This window comes from Cricetulus griseus, chromosome 3 (genome assembly GCF_003668045.3).
Source record: "Cricetulus griseus strain 17A/GY chromosome 3, alternate assembly CriGri-PICRH-1.0, whole genome shotgun sequence".
Classification (NCBI taxonomy): domain Eukaryota; kingdom Metazoa; phylum Chordata; class Mammalia; order Rodentia; family Cricetidae; genus Cricetulus; species Cricetulus griseus.
In genome coordinates this window covers 53,199,199-53,215,039 of record NC_048596.1, presented here as the reverse complement: position 1 = coordinate 53,215,039, position 15,841 = coordinate 53,199,199, and the positions used below count along the sequence as shown (strand labels likewise).

The 15,841-nt window shown below is 47.4% G+C and overlaps 1 protein-coding gene across 2 annotated transcripts; it reads right to left on the bottom strand.

The window, feature by feature from the left end:
* Positions 1 to 9,293: 9,293 nt before the first annotated feature.
* Arl2 (ADP ribosylation factor like GTPase 2) lies at positions 9,294 to 15,628 on the bottom strand. 2 transcript variants are annotated; one of them, XM_027408516.2, is made up of 5 exons: positions 15,426 to 15,628; positions 12,879 to 12,989; positions 12,543 to 12,705; positions 11,100 to 11,207; positions 9,294 to 9,735 (listed from the first exon to the last, which is right to left on the bottom strand). In XM_027408516.2, exons 1-5 carry the CDS (start codon positions 15,488 to 15,490, stop codon positions 9,601 to 9,603), a joined length of 582 nt encoding a protein of 193 aa, XP_027264317.1. In that variant the 5' UTR covers positions 15,491 to 15,628; the 3' UTR covers positions 9,294 to 9,600. The 2 variants fall into 2 exon arrangements, with proteins under 2 accessions (XP_027264317.1, XP_027264318.1); XM_027408517.2 differs by having other exon boundaries at positions 11,100 to 11,180.
* Between the last annotated feature and the right edge of the window lie 213 nt (positions 15,629 to 15,841).

Genomic DNA, 15,841 nt, shown 5'->3' with positions numbered 1-15,841 from the left:
TGGACACAGTAGCTTCTCAGGGCTGGGGCAATAAGGCTAGGCTCTCAGGGAACCAAAGGGAGCAGAGCCAGCTACTAGAGCCCCCTGTGGCCAGTTATGGTTTGTCTGGTGGTTAGCAAATGCTGTAGGCATAGAGTAAAGAGGTCCAGACCAAGAAAACCTTTAAACAGATCCAGGAAAAACTAGATATAGTCACAGAAAAAATAGTTAAAAAATAATGAAGTCTTCTTTTTTTTCTGAGACAGGGTGTCTCTGTGTAACAGTCCTGGCTATCCTAGAACTTGCTTTGTAGACCAGGCTGGCCTCAAACTCACAGAGATCCACCTGCCTCTGCCTCCTGAGTGCTGTAATTAAAGGTGTGCACCACCACCGCCCACCAAAAAAAAAAAGTCCTTAAAAAGAGAGTAAAATAATATAAAAAGAATAAGCTGCCAGGCAATGGTGGCACATGCCTTTAATCCCAGCACTCAGGAGGCAGAGGCAGGCGGATCTCTGTGAGTTTGAGGCCAGCCTGGTCTACAGAGCAAGTGCCAGGATAGGCTTCAAAGCTACACAGAGAAACCCTGCCTCAAAAAACAAAACAAAACAAACAAACAAAAAGAATAAGCCATGTAAAAATGGGAAATACACAGATGTCTGGATCCTGTAAGGTACTTTGTTGACTTTGAAGTTTTTTAATGCTACTGTTCAAAAAACAACCAAGAGGCATTGGATTAAGGGAACTGCTAAATTAAACCAATCTATGTATTTTTCAAATGTCTTCTAAATGGAAGTCAGAAAATATATCGTGTTAGGGGAGAGGTTATGACTTTGTTTCCACAGTAAACAAAAAGTTACAGTTCTCTTTAAAGTTAATGAAGATTAGATTTGATTGGGGGAGACCTCCTAAAAATCTTGACTACAGACATGAAAAAAACCAAACAAACAAGAAAGACTGCAGGATAGGTGATGTATATGCTGATCCCTCTACCTGGGAATAGCTCTGAACTGGATGAGACATGATAAACTTGTTGTCTACAGAGTCCTCATGACTTATTATTACATGCCTGCCTTTCATATGGCATAGATAGAGGTTTGATTATACAGTCCTAATAAACTTATAAAGATAACAGATGCCTTTTACCTGCTCAAACATGAAACAAAAAAATCATCTTTTTAAAAGATTTTATTTATGCCGGGCATTGGTGGCGCACACCTTTAATCCCAGCACTCGGGAGGTAGAGGCAGGCGGATCTCTGTGAGTTCGAGACCAGCCTGGTCTCCAGAGGGAGTGCCAGGATAGGCTCCAAAGCTATACAGAGAAACCCTGTCTCGAAAAACAAAAAACAAAAAACAAACAAAAAAGATTTTATTTATGTATTATGTATACAACATTCTGCTTCCATGTATATCTGCACACCAGAAGAGAGTACCAGATCTCATAAGGGATGGTTGTGAGCCACCATGTGGTTCCTGGGAATTGAACTCAGGACCTCTGGAAGAGCAGTCAGTGCTCTTAACCTCTGAGCCATCTCTCCAGCCCCACAAAAAAATCATCTTTATCTGGCTTGTGCTCACCACACTGCACATTCTATACTTGTGTTAATGCAGACATATGTGTTACCTTTAAGTATACATATTTTCAGAAAAAAAAGGACCAGACACCAATAAAGACAAGTGGCCCTGGTGATCCAGCACCTCAGAATACCTCTGTTGCAGTATCCTCAAAATTCTGCATCCAGAACAGCTTCAAAGTTGCTTACTGAGATGGTCTAGCCTCATGCACTACTCCAGCCAGGACTTCAGATAGGCTGTACACTTTACTATCACACAGACAGTAGACAAAAAGTAATACAGCTAGCTTTCCCAGGACTCATAAGGGATGGTTGTGAGCCACCATGTGGTTGCAGAGAATTGAACTCAGGACCTCTGGAAGAATAGTCAGTGCTCTTAACCACTGAGCCTGAATATATTTTTAATATATTTAATATATTTTAATATATTTTCTCCAGCCCTGAATATATTTTTAACTAAAAAGCAACTATTAATGTCAATTTTTTTTTTTCGAGACAGGGTTTCTCTGTGGCTTTGGAGGCTGTCCTGGAACTAGCTCTTGTAGACCAGGCTGGTCTCAAACTCACAGAGATCCACTTGCCTTGGCCTCCCGAGTGCTGGGATTAAAGGCGTACGCCACTAACACCTGGCTAATCGCAAATATTTTACCATTGGTATTGATTTTTGTATATTGATATAAATTTAAGGTTATTTTTGTTAGAACATACCCTATAAAAGTTTTTAATCTTGTTTAAGGTATTTTTATATAATGATACAAACTTAAGGTTGTTTTTGTTATACTGTATATGTTTCTATTCTTGTTTAAGGTATTGTACCTATGCAGCTCATTAAAAATGTAAAGTTCTAGTTCCTGAAAGCTGTTATTATAAACCTTTTAGGATAATTAAGAAACTCAGGTTAGTAGTTAATTATCTATTAACAACCAAACTTGTATCATGTTAATGTTTTCAAGGTCACACAGAGATATATTTTAGATAGATAGTCTTCAAATACTTCAGAGACCTACAAAATATGGCATTTAAGATGTTTTAGTGGTGCTGGAGAGATGGCTTAGCAGTTAAGAGCACTTCCTGCTCTTCCAAAGGACCTGAGTTTAATTCCCAGCAACCATCTGTAATGAGATCTGGTGCCCTCTTCTGGCTTGCAGGCAGGCATAACATTGTATACATAATAAATAAATCTTTGAGAAAAAAGATGTTTTAATAACATAAGGCTTTTCATGACAGTGAGATACTTCTGCTCCTGACAGCACCAATCTACTTCAAAAAAGGATAATGGGCATTGAAGAACCTCCAAATGGAGTTTGCTTTTATTGGTGCATAGTTAGCCATTGGTTCAATTGCTGATAGTATGCTGTCTCAACTGGACAAGCAAGATACAAAAGAAAGCAACTGCCAAACTTTGCCAAGACAAAGTATGACAGTCCTTCAAGTTCCTGCTTCACAGAAATGTCTGTCAGATATTCTAGGCCTGTAGGCCAGAGATGGATTTCCTCACATTATGTAGGAACTTTGGATGAGTGTCCCGGCAGATGGCCACTCTGTCCTTTCTAAAGGATGTCTCTGTCCTTTCTAAAGTCTTAGAAGTTGCTTGCTCTGCACTTCCTGTTTACTCAGGTAATATTATATCCTTCTTGGATCTCTGAAGGAGACTGAAGACTACATAGTATATAGTTTTACTTGTTACCAAATTCAGGAAAAAAACTTACATAAAAGATAATAAGTTTATAAGGTTGAGTAATATAAAAGCTTAAGTTGTTTATCTAAGAAGATGTTTTTAGCCGGGTGGTGGTGACACATGCCTTTAATTCCAGCAATCGGGAGGCAGAGGCAGGCGGATCTCTGTGAGTTTGAGACCAGCCTGCTCTACAAGAGCTAGTTCCAGGACAGCCTCCAAAGCCACAGAGAAACCCTGTCTTGGAAACAAATAAACAAACAAAAAAAGATATTTTTAGGATGGTAATATAAATTACAATACAAAATGGTTTAGGCTAGTCATTGGTGCACACACCTTTCATCCTGGCACTCAGTATGTAGAGACAGTCAGATCTCTGAGTTTGAGGCAAGCCTGGTCTACAGAGCTAGTTCCAGGACAGCTAGAGCTGTTACACAGAGAAACACTGTCTTAACAAAAACAACAACAAAAAATGGTTTAGGTATAAAACTTTGGATTCACTAAGATAGGATAGATAATACAGTACTTTTTCTGAATTTGCCAAATACATATGGATTAAGAATTGTGAATATAATTCTTACCTAATAATTGTTCTTTTTTAATTATTTATTTAACCTTTATTTTATATGCATTGGGGTGAAGGTATCAGATCCCCTGGAACTAGAGGTACAGACAGTTGGGAGCTGCCATGTGGGTGCTGGGAATTGAATCCAGGTCTTCTGGGAAAACATTCAGTGCTCTTAACCACTGAGCCACCTCTCCAGCCCCTAATAATTGTTCTTATTGTGTATAGTTTTACTGTATCAGAATTAAAGCCTTTCCTTTCTATTTAGACGAAAGAGAAAATGTGGGATATTTGTGCTCTGTGTGAAAATATATTGCTGAGATTGGTGTAATAAAAAACTCAACAGCCAACAGCTAGGCAGGAGGTATAGGTGGGGTTTCCAGGGAGAGAAAGGAAGAGAAGGAGGAATTTAGAGTGGGAGAGACACCAGGAGACATGGAGAGGAAACAGGAGGTGAAGATGGAAGAGAGGTAATGCCATGTAGATTAATTTATGTTATAAGACCTACTTAGAAACTTACTAAGCCACAGGTTTTCATGTATGGAAAAAGGGTACTTGTAACAGAACCTACTGTAACAGAGCATTTGGGCATTTGGGAAGAACACAGGTATGGTGAAACGCAAATTAGTGAGAAAGATATATCGACAGTGTTATCACTAGACACATAGATTCCAGCATATTATACTACTACCAGAAATCCCATCTTCAAATGGAAAAGAGTAGATAAAAGAACCACTAAAAAAATCTGAGGAGATGCGGGGCAAAGTAGCACATGACTTTAATTCCAGCATTTGGGAATCAGAGGCATGTGGTTCTCTATGAGTTCAAGACCAGGGAGTTCCACAACAGCCAGAGCTATATAAAAGACCGTGTCTTGAAAACAAAACAAAACAAAAAATCCGAAGAGGCTTGTCTTAGTCAGTGCTCTATTGCTGTGAAGATACACCATGACCATGGCAACTCTTCACACCTTTTTTTTTTTTTTTTTTTTTTGTTTTTCGAGACAGGGTTTCTCTGTGTAGCTTTGGAGCCTATCCTGGCACTTGCTCTGTAGACCAGGCTGGCCTTGAACTCACAGAGATCCACCTGCCTCTGCCTCCCGAGTGCTGGGACTAAAGACATGCGACACCACCGTCCGGCTGACCAAGGCAACTCTTACAAAAGGAAGTATTTAAGTGGGACTTGCTTACAATTTCAGAGGTTTATTCCATTATCACCATAGTGGGGAGCATGATGGCACACAGGCACACACGGTGCTGGAGAAGTAGCTGAGAGTTCTACATCCGGATCCACAGACAGTAGGAATAGAGAGACATTGGGCTTGGCATGGGCTTTTGAAACCTCAAAGCCCACCGCCAATGACACACTTCCTCCAACAAGGCCACACCTCCTAATCCTTTTCAAATAGTGCTACTCCCTAATGACTAACCATTCACATATATGAGCCTATGGAGGCATTCTTTTTTTTTTTTTTTTTCGAGACAGGGTTTCTCTGTGTAGCTTTTGGAGCCTATCCTGGCACTCTCTCTGGAGACCAGGCTGGCCTCAAACTCACAGAGATCCGCCTGCCTCTGCCTCCCGAGTGCTGGTATTAAAGGCGTGTGCCACCAACCCCCAGCTCTATGGAGGCATTCTTACTTAAACCATCAGAAGGCTGCTGAGGGTGGGAAAAGCCCCAAAACTCGGCTAAACAGAAAGTTGATTGTGTGTCCACTGTCACGGGTGATATGCCCCAGTGGAAAATTAGAGAGTAGCAAATCCATTATGACCATCACTGGTGCTCAGGATACAGACACAGTGCAGCACCCTGGTCCATCACTCCCAGTCCGGAACACACACAGAGGCATCACCCCACCCCAGCAACCCCAGGCTGACCTGTGACTGAGGCTGTGGTAAGTGTGAATTTGAAGGGTGGGAGTATGAACGCTGCGTCTTGGCTTACCACTTGACAAGAAACAACTAACTGACATTAACAGAATGGATCCCACTGAGCCACTCATCTTGGGAGCAGAAGGGATTACTAATGACTGGAGACACGACTCAGTGATTAAAGAGTACTTGCTATTCCTCTAGAGGACCAGAGTTCAGAACCCAGCACCCATGTCTGGCAGCTCACAATTGCCTGTAACTGCAGTTCCAGAGGATTCAACCCTCTTCTAGTCTCCTTAGACACATATGGCACAAACAAATATAAAATAAATCTTAAATTAAAAAAGTTTGGTAGCTGGGCGGTTGTGGCACACGCCTTTAGTCCCCGCACTCGTGAGGCAGAGGCAGGCGGATCTCTGCGAGTTCGAGGCCAGCCTGGCCTACAAGAGCTAGTTCCAGGACAGCCTCCAAAGCCACAGGGAAACCCTGTCTTGAAAAAACAAACAAAAAACAAACAAACAAAACAAAGGTTTGGAAAGGAAAGGGGTGAGGTGTGGTGGATGGCTTTAAGCCCAGCACTCAGGAGGCAGAGATGAGCCGATCTCTGCATTCAAGGAGGTCAGCTTGGTTACATAGGAAGTTCCAGGCCAGCCAGGGTTACCTAGTGAGGTAGTGATACCTTATCTCCAAGCAAGCAAACAATAAGAACAAAAAACCAACCCAGAAGTAACACACACACACACACACACACACACACACGCACGCACGCACGCACGCACGCACGCACGCACGCACGCACACACGCACGCACTCGCACACACACCTCCAACAAAATAAAACCCAACACAGTCAGCTGAGATGCCTCAGCAGGTGAAAGTGCTTGCTTGCTACCAAGCCTGACTATCTGAATTTGATCTCCAGGACTCACAATGTGGGCCCAGTGTCGCCCACATTTTTTTTTCTCTCTCTCTCTTTTTTTTTTTTTTTGGTTTTATGAAGCAGGGTTTCTCTGTGGCTTTGGAAGCTGTCCTGGAACTTACTTTGTAGACCAGGCTGTACTTGAACTCACAGAGATCTGCCTGCCTCTGCCTCCTGAGTGCTGGGATTAAGGCGTGCGCCACCACCGCCTGGCTTTCCCACATTTTCTTGTTTTGTTTTTTCTTCTTCCTGCTTCTCCCCCTCCCCCTCTTCTATGATTGGTGATGGAAGAGTAGTAGCTTAGCATGCACAAAGCCCTGGGTTTGAGCCTAAGCATACTAAAATTAAGATGCTAAACACACACACACACACACACACACACACACACACACACACACACACACACACGTTTTGAGGCAGGATCTCACCTAACCTCAGCTGGCCTCAAGCTCTCTGTGTAGTTGTCCTCCTGCCTCCACTCCCAAGGACTGGGATTACAGATATGGAGCACTATATCTAGCTTCCCAGTTCTCTTGCCTTGTCCCTGTCCTTGCTAAGCTCTTTCATCTACAACAGTGTGGTTCATGGCCCTGTACAGGTCTCTAGATGCACCAAATGCCAGCAGAAGCAGCAGGAAGAGGTGGCAGCTGTTTTGTGCCCATGTTTGCGGCCCACTATGAGGTGAGGGTTCCACCCCAGCACTTGCTCTCTACTCACAGTCCCCTGATGACCATAACCCTGCTGTTTTCTGGTCTCTATGTCTAACTCACTTCTTCCTGCTTGCTCGAGGCCTAGGAAGGCTGGCATTGGGGTGACTCCATTGTACCAGTGCCTGAATGCTCCCATTGCTTCAAATCACAACCATACTTGATCCTTACCTAATACTCATGATGCCCTGACACCAGCTTATTCCTATTTTAGCAGGTGCTGATGTTATCTTTCCCCAGACAGACAGAAGCCCAGATGGGTTAGGTAGTGCTGTCAGCATTACTGAGCGTGTAGCAGTGATATGGTGTCTCTGGGGCCTGAGTGTGCTTGTTCATAACAGGGTTGAGAACATGCAGATCTCAGGTTGTAGAGAAAAGGCCAGATGTGACCACCTGATAAAGCTGAAGACCTTATCTCAACACAAACACACATTGCAGAGGCTGGGGGCAGAATGCTTTTTAAAATAACAAGCCAGCTTGAAAGATGGGGACTTATTCCCTTTATTGCCATCTACCATAAACTTAAGCCTTTTCTGTGATTTTTGACAGGTGGGGATGAGGTTTCCAGAGGTTGCTCTGGCTAAGGACAGTGAGCATGCTAATCTAAGAGAAAACTGATGCAAACAAGGCTGTTTGTTGGTGTCTAGCTGTATTATGACCAATTCCTTCCCATGCTCTGGCCGTCATGACTCCTGGAATGACTTTTTCCAGAGCTCGAGCCAGAATCTGTTCCTAGATATCTTGGTGTGCAATTTAAGCAGCACAAAGAAAGCTGTGCTTGGAAGTGATGATGCAAACCTGTAATCCCAGACCTGGAGACACCGAGGCAGATCATGAGTTCCAGGCCAGCCTGGGTGTACAGAGGGACTCCCAACTAAAAAAGAGAGAAAATTTAAAGAAGAAAAACAACTTTTGAGAAAGATGGGAGAGAAGGGAAAAGAGTGGAGGGGGACATCCTGTCTTGGGGGAGCTGAGTCTGGATGAGGAAGGCTCTTTAAATCCCTCGGCAGTTCTACCAAGGTCTGTCTGGAGAGGACAGATGGTTCCGGAGGACAGTTTCTGTTCTGATGCCTGTGTCCCTCCTTCCTGAGGATCCAGGTTAAAGCTCATGTCTTTGGCTCTCCCGAGGTGGCATGGGTGGGGCTCAAGTTTAGTGTGTCATCACTTCCCTTTAGGTAACTGTCCTACATCCTACGACACAGCCTATTGGACTTGGTGGCATCAGGACCTTGAGAGACTGGCAGGACCCCCAGACAAACAAGCCAGTTTCTGCCTTGGGCATTTCAATTTCAAGCATGAGCAACAACAGAAGATGGCAAGATCTGGACTTACACAAGAGGTGGCAGGATGCAGGTCTCAGGTGGGAGGCTTTGAGCCAGTCACTCACCTTGCCAGAGGCTCAGCTTACCCCATGGAAGGGATACTTAAGTGTGTTGAACAGAGCAGGGCTGACCCTGTACTGGATTGTGGGTAGCTCTTGGTAGAGCCATTTGTGACTGAAGACAGTTTGGCTAGGCGGTTGAGGCCCTGCTAGTTGTAGTCATCCCTGAATGATATAGCTACCCATCTTCCCACTTTCTGAACAACTCAACCTGTTAGGAATATCTGTCTGATCCGTCCTTCTTTAGCTATGCAAGTTGCCCACTGCACAAGTTTTGCTGGTTGCACTGTCAAGCTAGGAACTGAATTTAAACTACCTGTGAGCCCCAGGCTGGGGTGGGGAACGAGTCTGTTTTTTTGTAATTTATACTGATGAAGGCAGGTGTTTCTCTAGGGATCTGCCGACACCTTCTTCTCAAACCTTTCTCTTCCTCCCTGATTCCTGTTTTAATGTAACCTCCAGAAAGTCTATTGGTCTCTTGAAGACGGAACCAGCTATTCCTGTCTTGAGCTTCCATGCTCTGCACATTCCTCTAATAAAACCACAGGTATACCTCTGCTCTGATCTCTCCCTTCTGGATTCAAGCATTCCAGGTGAGGGCCAGAGTCAGTGATACACAAATGGCTCAACCAGGAACCAGGAAAGGAGTGCTTTATTCTCTCTGCTGGACAGAGGTGACATCCAGGACCTTGGTAGCAGCGGGTAGTCCCTCCCAGTCCAGCCTTTCCTTTTGGCATGGCAGCTGCAGGTCACTTCAGGAGCCGGGGTGACAGCCCTCGCATAGGGATGGGGAGCAGCAGTGGGCAGCAGTAGCAGCAGCAGGTCACGGCGGGGTTGGGAGTGTTAGTCTGGTCGGCTGGTGTCTGTCCCCCCCAGCTGGAGTCTGATGAGGGGTAGGGACCTGGACAGTGTGCAGGGGACACTGAAGAAGCTCAGTCAGCAGTAAAGACACGACTGGAAATGTCATCAAGGAGCCAGTCGATGCCAGGCAGCAGGTCCTCTCCGGTGACAGCACTGCAGCCCTGGATGCGCCAGTGATGGCTGCGGATGGAGGCCAGGTCCAGGGCCTGGGGACAAAAGGACTTGTGGAACCAGCAGGTCTTAGCCTGTCCTTTCCCAGTCACCCAATGGGAGACTCTAGCTGCACACCAGTGCCACCGTCAGTGACATAAAGTCAACATGGGCTGCTGAGTGTCTGCTAGGAGCCAGGCATTTTGCAGGGACCACAGATGTCATCTGTCTCTTGCTAAGGCCTCCTGATCCATGGATAGATAGATACCATGGTCCACTTTACCAAGGAAGGAATACAAACTCAGGCTCTGCAACCTTCCACATCGCACAGCTAGTTAAGGTATGGTGGTGCACACCTATAGTGCAGGACATGGGAGGTGGAGGCAGGAGGGGCTACATGAAACCTGTCTCAAACAAAAACCAAGATTCTAAGCCTGCTAGATGCAGCCATGGCTCCAGGGCTAGGTCAGCATGAAGCACAGTCCTGGCTTGTTTACTTACTATGTGACATTGGGGAGGTTACTTATTCTGTGTCTCCTGCACCTTTTGTATGGTGACAGTCATTTCTCCCCCATGAGATTGTTGTATAAACGAAGAATAATGTGAATCCACACAGACAGCATTGCGATGGGAAGCGCTCATTGCAGGCTGGCTGCTAGAACCCTGTGAAGTGATCTATTTACAGGTCTGCCTGCTTCTAGACTGGGGGCCAGTCTACCTTATTAATCATCAAATTCTGGGTGCCCTGCCTACATCTTGCCCCACAGCAGGAGCTAATACATGCTTTTAAACCAATTATTAGCCAGACATGGAGGTACACCCTTAAAGCTTCAGGCAGGAGGACTGCTTGAGTTTGAGACCAGCCTGGGCTACATAGTGTGTTCTAGGTCAGCCTAGGATACAGAAACCCTGTCTCAAAAGTAAGTAAAAAAAAGACTGGGCTTAAAAAAAAATAAAAAAATAAAAAAAAGACTGGGCTTGGGGATGTGGCTCAATTAGTAAAGTGCTTGCCTAGCATGCACAAGGCTCTGGGAACAAACAGCAGCACCACAGAAACTGACAGTGTGGTTCACAACTTAATCCCAAGTGCTCTCCAGGTGGAGGCAGGAAGATGAACGGTTCAGAGGCTCCTTAGCATCCTAGTAAGTCTAAGACCTGCCAGGGCTGCTGAAACTCAGTTTCAAAAAACCAAAAATAATAAAGCACACCGGGTGGTGGCGGCACACGCCTTTAATCCCAGAACTCGGGAGGCAGAGGCAGGCGGATCTCTGTGAGTCTGAAGCCAGCCTTGTCTACAGAGTGAGTTCCAGGACAGCCTCCAAAGCTACAGAGAAACCTTGTCTCGGAAAACCAAAATGATAATAAAGTACTAATAACCCTTCAGTTTTACTCCATACGCTTGCACCAGAGCTTGACTCACCTCCTGAATAGCGTTAGAGGACAGTGCTCCAGGCAGGTCCTGCTTGTTTGCGAAGATGAGGAGGGTTGCTCCAGCCAGGCGCTGGGGAAAGACAAGATGGGGCTGGGGCTGGGGAGGCTTAGAGTATAGCCCGATCCCTTCTCTGCAAGCCATGGGGTCATTGGTCAGCATGCAGGGTCAGGAGCAGGGCCCCATGGTTGTCGGGGAGCCCCAGGTGGGATAGCAAAGCAGACAGAGGTGCAGAAACTAGCTACCACCCAGTGGGCATCTCTGCCCTCCATGCCTCAGTTTCCTCTCCCATAATCAGGGAGAGGGTGTTGCTCACAATGATCCCTGAGCCCTCTATAGCTCTGACCATGTGCAGAAAGCATAAGCATGCTGCGGGCTGCCCTGGGGACTTTAGGGTAAATCCACCTGCCCTTCCTCCCAGTTCACAGAACCCTTAAATTGTACTCCCAGTGGACTGCCCTGTTGGCCTTTTTCTCTACTTATTGCCATTGGTGTGTTTGCAACTGGAACCTCTCTATGTGCAAAGAGAAATCTAACTTCTGGGCCTAGCCCTGCTGGGCCTTGGCTTAGCCTCCAACAAAAGTAACCTCTCTAGACCTGTTCAATACTCCAGAGGGGGCCGCACTCATGCTGGTGGCATGTGTCTGTTAGCCTTACAGTCTCATTCATTTCGGTGCACTGGCCTTCACCTAACCGTGGCAGCATTATGAAAGTCCTGAGACAGACAGCACACATTAATGGAGAAATGGCAGTATCCAAACCAAATAAAACTTGTAGCTTAAGATAATGGCAATTGTTGAGCATGGTTTAGTAGTGTCCAACTGTAATCCTTGCACTCAGGAAGCTAAGGCAGAAGATGGAGAGTTTGGAGCTAGCCTGGGCTACATAGGGGAACATGATCTCATCACCACCACCGCCCCCCAAAAATCAACTCTGCCAAAATAAATAGCTAATAATGGAGTATGGCGGCACAGCACAGATCAATAATCCCAATTATTTGGGAAGTAGAAGCTAGTAGATCAGGAGATCAAGTCCAGCTTCTGATGGTTGAACAAGCCCTGTGTCAACAAAACAAAAAACATGTTTTGGTCCAGACAACAAATGTCAACATTAGCCTAATTATAACTTTAGGGATGTGGAAGTTGAGGCTCAGGTAGGCTATGTATTTTCCTAAAGCCACACAGCACAGTTAAGATTCCTATACAAGCTTCATTCGCTCCCTGAGCTTCACCCCCTGCCCTGGTCTTGAGGCAGCTCCTGCAGTGATGGGACTGAAACTCAGGGTGGTGAATCAGTAAAACCAAAGAGATGTGAGTCTAGGTCTCAACCCAGGGCCCAGAAGGAAGGGACCTCCTCCCTCCCCAAGTGTCCTGGTGAATCATGGCCCATGTGAGAGGTCTCTGGCTTGGTTGCAGGTGGAAACCCAGGGCACACCTCCTCCACCAGCAGGCTCTGCAGCTCACGCTGACAGTCCTGCATGCGCTGGCGGTCGGCGCTGTCCACAACCCAGATGAGGCCATCTGTGCTCTCAAAGTAGTTCCGCCAGTAGGAGCGTAGAGACTTCTGGCCACCCACATCCCAGATGTTCAGTTTGAATCTGGGAAGGAAGGGACAATGAAGGTCAGGCTGGTCCTGCCCACTGTGCCTTCCCCCCCCCCCCCCCAGTGGCCCTACTCACCCCCGGTGCTCACAGTGGCCCTCAGTGGTCCTACTCACCCCTGGCCCCCACACAGTGGCCCTCAGTGGCTCCCCCTCAGTGACACTACTCACCCCCGGTGCTCCAGGGTTTTGATGTTGAAGCCCAGTGTTGGGGAGATGGTGTCCACGTCTTCCCCATTGAACTTCTTGAGGATGGTGGTTTTGCCAGCATTGTCCAAGCCACTGGGACACAGAGCTAAGGAGAAGTCTCTGAGCTCTGCTGGAGGACATGTCATCATACTACCAAACTCTTAGGGACTACTGTATATTGAAACAAGTGGAGCACATGCCTGACCCATAAGTGGTTTGAGGTAATTATCATCTCGGCCAACTTAAAGTAACTTTGGTTAGCAACAAATATTAAGTGCCTATTATGTGCCAGGCCTCCTCAGGTGTTGGTGGACAAAGTCTTCACCCTTATGACACTTAAACACTAGCAAAAAAACAAAAAACAAAAAAACAAAAAACCTAAATAATGGGGCTGGAGAGGTGGCTCATCAGGTCTTGCAGAGGACTTGAGTTCAGTTCCCAACACCCACCCACATGGTGGTTCACAACCAAACCCTGACCGCTATGGGCACCGGGTGCTCAACATAGTACACATACATATATACAGGTAAAATACTTACACATATAAAGTGTAAGAAAAAAAATTAAAGACTAAATAAAGCAGACAAAGTTGGGTATCTGGGATCCCTGAAACCTGTGAGACATTCCTGAAAGGAATGGCTTTCAACTTAGGCATCAGATAAGGCTCGGTGGGGTCTTGAGACCCAATATAGATGCGCCCAGTCCTCTGAGGGACCAAGTAAGGCGCAAGTATCTAGAGGTGGCAACCACCTTCATCTGTTTCTAGAATGATCCACAGCCTCTGCTGCAGAGAACAAACCACTGGGTGAGCTCAACGGCACGTGGGAACTTGGGGTGACCACAGTCTGAATTGAGGGGTGGGAGGGAAGGGGCAAGCTCTGCATTTAGACCCTCTTCCTGCTCACCTGCAGGCCCAGTGACCCTTGAAAGGTCAGGGCACGCACTAGAAAACGCGCTAAGTCATCACCATGTCACCCGCCACGCATGAGGACTCTGGGCATGCCTGGAACCTCAGTGCCCACTCGCAGTCTTCCCTTTAAAAGCTCCAACTTTCCTGCTTCGCGCTGTCTCTCTGCTTTCTCTCTTTACGCCGCTCTCTCTTTGCTCACTCCTTCTCTGCTCTTCTCTTCTCCCACCTACGAGCTCTCTCTGCCTCTATGGCGACCGGCCATGGCGGTCAGCCATTACCCCTGTTCCTCTTCTCTTTTAGTCTGCCGGGCCATATAATAAACTAGTTAACATGTCTCATCTTGCAGCTTTCTCTTTTCCTCCTTTTAAATAAAACATAACAACCCTCTTTTGTGAGAGGGGGTGAGCAGATTACCTCTCATCAGCAGTCCAACTTTACTCTTGGAAAGCCGGCCACTGATTATCCCAACCCTTCCAACACCCACCTGCCCAAACAGAGTCAGGACCTGCTCCTCTCCAGTATTAGCAAGTGGCCAGAAACCAGGGATTCCGGCGTGGCTTCCCCTTCTCCCTCACATTTTCCTCCAGTGTAGCAGCAAGTCCTACCAGCACTACTACCCACTACTCCCTTCCTCCATCCTGCTCCAAGCCACCATCCTGTGGCCTAAATGGTCCCAGCCCATGAGGTCTCCTCCCTCTCTGTAGTCACTCTTCACTCTTTGACTTCCCTCGAACATGGTAGTCTTATCCTCCCCCAGGTCCTTTGCACTTGGAGGTCATCCCCAGACATCAATACCTTCCTCAAGTCTTTGCCCAGTACTTCTTATCTTGGCACGGTCTTTGACCACTCCGGACTACGTTCTTCTCAACCCAAACTACACATTTTATTTATTTGCTTTACAACTTCTTTCTCCTCTTCCATTATCCACAAGGAAGGCTTTTTCGTTTCCCTGTTTCACGGCATTCTCTAAATAAGTAGTAATCAATAAATAGTAATCTAATGACTGTCTTTCTCAAACTGTCTACAACTGGCACGGGTGGTAACGTTGGAAGTGCACATTAATTTACCTCTTCTCTCCCTGCCAGTTTGAGGATCACAGATGCTCAGGTGCCAGACACAACACAAGGCGGGCGATGCAGGTGCTACTTAATGCAATGGAAGGTCGGCCGGGGCCCTGAGTGACAGTTAACCTGGGACCAAGTCCACGCCTACCCTCAGGGGCCTAGGCGGTCCTCACGCCCCGGGATTCCAGCCCTGAAGGAATCGCCAGGGCCTACACGAAGGGGAGGGGGTCAGCGCTGGGGAGGAGCGGGGCCCACGTTCGAGCCAGCCCGAGACACCGTGACGTCCGGGTCACCACCACCGCGGCGCGCCTTCCTACGGCACTGGAGACCCGGGTCCAGGGCCGGCCTTCAGGACCACACCGCCGCCGTTAGCACGCAACCCCCCGCCCCGCAGAGTGGTACGGCCCGCCCCGGCCCCGCGCGGAGCAGTGGTAGCGCCGCGTGAGTGACGCACCACCGGCGGTGGGGACCCACGGCGGCCGCGCCCCCGCGCCCGGCTCCGCCCACCCGGCGGGTCCCGCTACCCTCGCGGCCGCTGGGGCGCTCTGAGGATACAGCATGAGCAGCCGCAGCTCTCGCTCTTTCTGCTTCATCTTCTTCAGAATGGTCAGAAGCCCCATGATCCCGTAGCCCCCTCCCGGCCGCCGTTTCTTCCAGTCCCGGGACCCCGCTCCAGGCTCCTATTGGCCAGTCTGGTGCTTGGTTCCGCCCTCGACACCACGTGATCACCGGGGTGCGTGGCGTCGCCCTCTAGCGAAGCGGCGGCGAATTTGCTGCCTGCTGCTTTAACCCTTCGCTTCTGAGGTTCGGAGGGGACCTGGGTAAAAATCAGCAAACCCTCCGACTCCAAGGCCTCCATCGGGGACGCGGGGCTGACATCTCGGGCTGTATCTCGTTTAGGTAGGGAGAACTCGCGAAGGGATTCTGAGCCAGGAGTCCGAACCTAGTTCCACAGGCGGCTGACAATCATC